This window comes from Acanthisitta chloris, unplaced genomic scaffold (assembly GCF_000695815.1).
Source record: "Acanthisitta chloris isolate BGI_N310 unplaced genomic scaffold, ASM69581v1 scaffold18859, whole genome shotgun sequence".
Lineage (NCBI taxonomy): Eukaryota > Metazoa > Chordata > Aves > Passeriformes > Acanthisittidae > Acanthisitta > Acanthisitta chloris.
The window spans coordinates 3,499-10,739 of NW_008693316.1; the positions used below are offsets into that span (position 1 = coordinate 3,499).

Genomic DNA, 7,241 nt, shown 5'->3' on the forward strand with positions numbered 1-7,241 from the left:
TTTTGCAGCAACTGGAAATTGTAGTTTAAAATGTTTAAGAATCATCCAGAAAGGTACAGCGCAGAAGAAAGATGCAACTTTGTGGCTTCTCAGTGTTTTTATAGAGGATTCCCTGAAGGTGGTTCTGTTAGGTCAAGACCTTCCTGTTTAGGATGTGAGAATGCAAGACTAAAATCTTGATAGTCTCCCTTCCCTCTGTGAGTTTGCAGGTTCCTACTTCTCTACTGTAGGAATTTTTTAGGTATTTGTTATACACTTCCTGGTTTCCAGTGATTATTGTGTATTTGTGAAATGACTTAGCTCAGATTCTGGTTGGTGACATATACCAAATATATTGTGACTACATTACCTGCTAGTCTGAAGAGGGGTAAATCACCTCAGAGGTGTGGAGGCTGAGTTGCATCCTTGTCATCTTTTCAGAAACCTCATGCATTCTTTCTGTGAATAAACCTTGGAGCCTTTCAGCACTTTATAATGAAATAAAGGAAGGTCCTATTTAGTTTTTTTGGTGGTTGGTTGTTCACCTCATTAGGTATCAAATCTAGGTCACAGAGTTTATTTATAAGTAGTCTAAGGACATACATATGTAGATTTATAAAGAAAAAAGTGCTGAATGGTTCTGAGGTTCATTCATTAAATGAATGTGTGTGATCTGTGTAAAAGCACAAGCATGCAAGGCTCTGAGCCTTGAAATATGAAGAGGCATATTTTTGCTTGAAATATGTAGAGGACCTATGGGAAATCAGCTGTTTGCATGCACTGATTTTTCCCTTAAGCATCTGATACTAGTCAGAGACAAGACACAAGCTGGAGAAGGTCCTTTGGAATGGTATGATATGGATAGGTCGAAACAGCTTTAGGAGGCTATTGTGCCTTTTTAAATTGTCTGAGTATAAGGAGTCATTTATTAAAGGTTAAATTTGCATAAACATACATGTGCCTAACTTTGGTCCTTTTTCTCCTTTTGTGTACATGGTCGCTGCATGGAAATGAGCAATTACCTTCCTATAGTCACAGATAATTGCCTTTTATGCAACTTTAAAAAAAAGTAATTTGCTTAAGCCACACATCAAAATAATTAATATCAAAACTGTGGGCCAGAATTGATTATTGCAAAAAAACAAAACAGAAGTCTGAGGATATTTTAATTGAAAACGCCTGCAGCAGGTAAATGAAAGCATAGTCATTTCTCTTCTGTAACAGGACCATGGCATTGTAGTTTGCTTGCTCATACCTCTAGCCAGCATTGTAATGGTTGTGCTATTTGCTTTCCATTAGCAGAGAAGCTGAAACACTGTAGAGTACCACTGGGCAGGACAAGTAAGGAATGAGCCAGCCCTGGGAAGGAGGACCTGCCATCCTAGCTGAAGACGTCTGAAGAGAGGACATTTTAGCCTTGTGGCATGCTTCAGTAGAAATTACTCAGAAAAAGTAAGCCATTGTTTTGTTAATGGACTTATATGTGTCAGCTCCTTGATGGACTGTTCAGTTGCAGACCTGAAATTTGAAAAAAATACTCAGTGTTAAGGTGTTTGTGAATTTACATCTTCCTTAGAGTCCAAGAAGGCCTGGGGACTTTTCATGTAGTTGTTCTACATTGCCTCTTCCATACTTTGTGTGTTGACAAAGGCCATGGTGCATCCTAAGATTACAAATTAAATTTATGTTTTAATATTAGAAATAAAAAACTCACAAAAGGATAATAGGTGGGATCTGGCAAGATTGTGGACTAGTTCTTTCACAGTTGGCTTCAGGCTCTGTTTATGTTAAAATGCAGACTTCAGGTGCTTATTGTTCCCTTATTTATACTTGAATTGAGGATCTAAACCCTAAAAAATAAAATTATTTTTAGAATTTCTCCTTGAGTTTGATTAATTTTTGGCCTTGCTAATCAATAACGTGATTTTCCCTGTTGTTAGAAGTGTCTCAAGAGAACCCAGTCGTACAAAACCCAGAGCTTTACTGTTTGATAACAGTTCTAATATGAAGCTTGTTTTAATTGAACCTGGTTACAAAATATTACTCTTAATTTCAGGAAAGATATTATGTGGTAAGCTCTGTTTAGTTCTTAATGTCATGATGTTCCAGTGATAGTCCTTCCACAGCCATAACATAGCACTGTAGGAGTCCTAGATATTTTTCCTCTGTCTGAAGGATTACCTCTTCAATAAAAATCTGTGTGCATGTACGTCCTCATACCAGCTTATAAACAAACTATGACCTAGATTTGATACTTAAAAAGGTAAACAAAAAAGGATTAATTAGGATCTTACTTTAAAAACAAGAAGTGAGACAGCATCAGTTTGGTTGATAGGAATCTTCTAGTGCATAATTGTCCTGCATTCTGAGCACATGCAACTGCAGTCGTGCTTATCTTCTAAGAGTTTTTTGTTGCTGAGTAGCACTTTTTTAGAGATAAGGGTTTGCTCCTCCAGCTCTATTCATTTCATACATAAGATTTTCCTCAGAGTCATTAAAAATCACACAGGAATTTCAGATAGGCATTTATTCCTTTTCATATCCTGTGTTATTGTCTTGATCTAGTAAGAAATCAAAGATCCCTCAAAGTAACAGGTGACCTCTCGAGCACAGTTCAAATGTTAGTGCTTTCGTCCTTTCAGTGAGCAGGTGAAAACTTTAACTCTTCTTTTAGTTTACCTCATGGTACACTACCTTTAGTTCAGCTCACAGTATCAGAATTTGGTTTGTCAAAGTGCATTGCCTTTTTAATCTCTATGTTGCATTTTAATCACCTCCAAAATCTTAATTAAGATAAGTGACTTGCATAGAAGTAACTTATCTACAGGTTGCTTTAATCTGTTCTTTAACTCTGAAAAGGATAACCTTATAAAGGGTATTCAGGGAGAAGCAGCCTTTTGTAAACCTGTAGCATGGAAGTAAAAATCTCTGCTGCTGTGCCTTTTTGCACAGTAGTATCTCATTATGGAGACATTTGAAATTCAGATCCTTTACCTCAGCCATGGTTAGTGCAAATTAATCAATACATGGATTTCTCTTTCAGCTCTTCTGTTGTGAAATACTGGTTGGGATGTGTCCATGGGTATTCTGAAATCTCAGTAGACTTCTCCCTTTTTCCTAATAATTTTCTCATTATAAACCCTAGTTTTGATGTCAAAATCTGTTGCAAATATAGCCTGAAAAGTGTGAGGCTTCCAGAAGCAGCTTGTTCACAACATTGTCAGCATGGATCTCACACACAGATGTGTGCTGTGCAGTAAAAACTGGTTACCAACTGGTAGGTAATGCTGTGTCTGTATCTTGCGTGCTGATTTAAGAACTACTATGCAATTTGCCATTAATCTCAGAGAAAGAAATTCAGATATGAAACCGAAACATAGATGGATACAATTATGTGCTACTTTAGGAGAAAGTATTTGAGCTGCAGAGCTTTTAAAAGAATGATTTGCTAAAAAAAGGATTAAAGAGGCATTGGTCTTTCAAGAGGAAATTACAGTGATAGAAGGGAACAGACAGCATGCAGAAATATATTTTTAAGTAAACAGCACATAATACATTATTGTAAAGATGAATACAGATACTGAAGCATAAACCTCTTTTTTTTTTTTTTAAAATCTCAGCATGTATTAATGAGATGTTTAAAGCAGTGGAAGCTTCTACAGTAATACTAGGTATTTTCTCCCAAAGTAACACATTCTGCTAGAAATGTGTATAACATTAGAACAGACTGTCTAGGGAGGCTATGGTATCTCCATCCTTACAGGTTTCCAAAAAAGCTCTGCTAGACAAAGCCATGGCTGATCTGATCTAGTACTGGTGGTGGTGCCATGTGGAGCAGGAGACTGGACCACATGACCTCTGAAGGTCCCTTTTGGCCCACGTGCCTGTGGTAGTTTTGCATGAACTATTCCTAGCTGCCTGTATAACATAGAGTAGTTCACGAAAGACTGTTTCATTGAATATCAGTCTTGAAGTTCCTTGGGGATTTAAATGAACAAAAGGGCACCTTTTTAGGCCCTGTTCCCCAAAGCCCATTCTTCTCCCTCATTTGATATCTGGTGTTTGGTTCTGATTGTTAATAAATAACAGTAAAATTACCATGAAACAGACTGAAAGATTGCCATGGCAAAAATGTAGTTGAGAAGGCATTTGCATATTTAGACTAGAAATTTTCAACTGCTTAAATCCTACACAGTGGCAAAGTGACAGTTTTGCATCCCTCATTCTCTTACAGTTAGAAAATCATCTTTAATAACAGAAATAAGATATGACCAGAGAAAGTAAAGTCAATGACTTCACAAGCCAGTCAAGTCAGTTGTGTGTCCTCTGTGATATATTGCTGCTTCTGCTGGTCTGCAGCAATTCCTTTCAAGATGCACTCAGACGTATCAGGGAGTTCACTTGATGTTTAAGGAAAAGGAATCTAAGGTAACTTTTGAAAAGGCCTACTCAGTTTTCAAGTCTGGTTTGAAGGATGTTTGAGTTTGATGGATGATATACAGTGGTTCATGAGGACTAAGAAACAGAGTGGGGGAATAGTTCAGCTAGGTGCTGCTGCCAGGCATATTTTCTGCTGTTTAAACCTAGTCTGAGGTACTGTTCAGGCAATTGCTTGATCAAACAGATGATCACCAGTAGTCTGAAGAGAGATTGTTTTAAGTTCAATGTTTGCAGCTAGGGCACCTCTTGAGGAAAGAACCATAGTTTCTTCAAATGTCCTTAGGAGGCCCCAAAGTAATGGACTGGCTGAAGGTTCATTAATCAACACTACTTCAGAGAATGAACAGAGGAAATTGCAAAATTTGTTTTCTAGCTTGGTATGTTAACATGCTGAAAATTAAACAGCTGAAAGACTGGTGATTAGCCAAAGAAATTCTCCCATTACTCAATTTATTCTGTCACTTCAGGAAACAGAATGTTAACCTATCAATTTCTTTGAGTTGAGCTTCATAAATGGTAACTTACCTGAATTTAAGGTAAGCATCTCGTTCTCTTGATGCTGAGGTCAAATGTGCACCAGTTTAAGTCGACACAATAAACTGATTTAAACCTCTTTGATCCCCTGCAGGATGGCTGGCTGTGGTGAAATAGATCATTCGATCAACATGCTTCCCACAAACAGGAAGACAAATGAGTCGTGTGCTAATGCAGCACCTTCCCTGACAGTCCCAGAATGTGCTATCTGTCTGCAAACATGTGTCCACCCAGTAAGTCTGCCTTGTAAACATGTTTTCTGCTATCTGTGTGTGAAAGGAGCTTCTTGGCTTGGGAAACGATGTGCACTGTGCCGTCAGGAGATTCCCGAGGATTTTCTTGACAAGCCGACCTTACTGTCACCCGAAGAACTCAAAGCAGCAAGCAGAGGCAATGGAGAGTATGCTTGGTACTATGAAGGCAGAAATGGTTGGTGGCAGTATGATGAACGTACCAGCAGAGAGCTGGAAGATGCCTTTTCCAAGGGTAAGAAGAGCACTGAAATGCTAATTGCTGGGTTTTTATACGTAGCAGATCTTGAAAATATGGTTCAGTATAGGAGAAATGAGCATGGACGTCGCAGAAAAATAAAACGGGACATAATAGATATACCAAAGAAGGGAGTGGCTGGGCTGAGGCTGGACTGTGATGCTAACACTGTCAACCTGGCAAGAGAGAGCTCTGCTGATGGTGCAGACAGCACACTGACTCCAGGGGCTGCAGCTGTGCAGCCTCTAGCATCCATTTCTGTGAGGCCCCTGCCATCACTAGATGGGCAGCTGATGAGTCCTTCAACGCCGTCACCTGATGCAAGCAATTCTCTAGAGAACTCTTTGGCCCACTTGCAAATAAATGGAGACAGTATGGCAGAAAGGAGTCATAGGGGAGAGGGAGAAGAAGACCACGAATCATCATCTTCTGGTAGGGTGCCAGCCCCCGACACCTCTGTGGAGGAGACCGAATCGGATGCTAGCAGCGATAGCGAGGATGTGTCTGCCCACCTTCAGCAACACCTGCCCTCTGTCCAGCAGAGACACTTGAATGCCAATGCAAGCCAGTCAGGAGCAGATAGACCAGTGACAGGGGGCGGGGTGGTAAACACAAGTGCAAGATCTAGAAGGCCAGATGGACAGTGCACAGTCACTGAAGTTTAAATCTAGAGCCATGCGAAAAAAAACTCAGTTCTGTATCTGTAAATTTTCTGTCCACGTTGGCATTGCACTCAAACCTTGGAGTGTGTTTGGTGGGAGGGGGGTGAAGGGGAGAAACAGATTCGGCCTGTTTTAACTCAAGTCTCTTAACATGTCTCAGCTGGAAGACTCTAACTGTAGGAAACTGGGTTGTCCTGTTCATGGTTTGGAGGCTGCTTAGCAATTCCCAGTTTTCTTGAAGATGTCTTGTGTTTATTTTGTAGCATTTCCCCCTTGGAGATACTCTATCCCTTTTTGGCCAATGTATATCTACTGTACAACTTCAATTGTCTTCATTATCTGACTGTTGCATTAAGTGTCTTACTACTTTCTGCATGGATTGACGTATGAAAAGAATACTAAAGCAATGTGGAATCAGGCAAGGTGTTGGGTGTGAGCAGGATGCTTAATTTAATGTGAGAAAATAGATGTGAGTTTGGAGTTAAAATGTGTTTTTACTAGACAAGAGCAATCATTTACCTTCTTTCAATGGAAATGTAAAAATGCTGTTAACTTCTGTTGCAAATCCTTACCTTATACACTCTCCATGGCTTTTTCACTGGCTTTGCCATCTAGTCCTTGTAGATTTGTTTTTGAGGTCTTTCTTGATCTGTCTCGTTTTTGTTATGGACTTTATAATTTAATAAAACTACATTTTATCAGTAACAATCTCAGCTATGTTTCCGGTTTAATTGACCTTCACTGGAGGAGTTTCAAAGGAAATTATCACAAAACAGCTTCCTGTGTTTGCCAAAAGGGAGGACAGGCTCTGAGTGGCATCTTGAAGTTCTTGCATCCCTGACTGTCTCAAAGGCAACACTGTGGGAGTGTGTCTTTCTACTGAAAAGTCATGAGTTGCAGGCTTAACACTCACACAGACAACACTCATTTCTCATCTGAAGAGCTGATTAACTCACTTCACTGTTAAGGGTGGGTAGAAGTATCATACACAGCCTTATTTTAACAGCAGAAATGTTGAAATAAAAGAGCATAAGTTATCAAAGTTGACTCTCTAACAAAGAAAACTGATATTAAGGACTATATTACTGTTTATCTGTTCATAGCAAAGCTAGTGCCAACACATGAGTTTTGTGCTTG

At 39.3% G+C, this 7,241-nt stretch overlaps 1 protein-coding gene across 1 annotated transcript; it reads left to right on the forward strand.

The window, feature by feature from the left end:
- Nucleotides 1-1,277: 1,277 nt before the first annotated feature.
- RNF146 (ring finger protein 146) lies at nucleotides 1,278-6,817 on the forward strand. Its single transcript, XM_009083038.1, has 2 exons — nucleotides 1,278-1,431; nucleotides 5,048-6,817. The coding sequence occupies exon 2, from the start codon at nucleotides 5,049-5,051 to the stop codon at nucleotides 6,105-6,107; it is 1,059 nt and encodes a 352-aa protein (XP_009081286.1). The 5' UTR covers nucleotides 1,278-1,431; nucleotide 5,048; the 3' UTR covers nucleotides 6,108-6,817.
- Nucleotides 6,818-7,241: the final 424 nt, after the last annotated feature.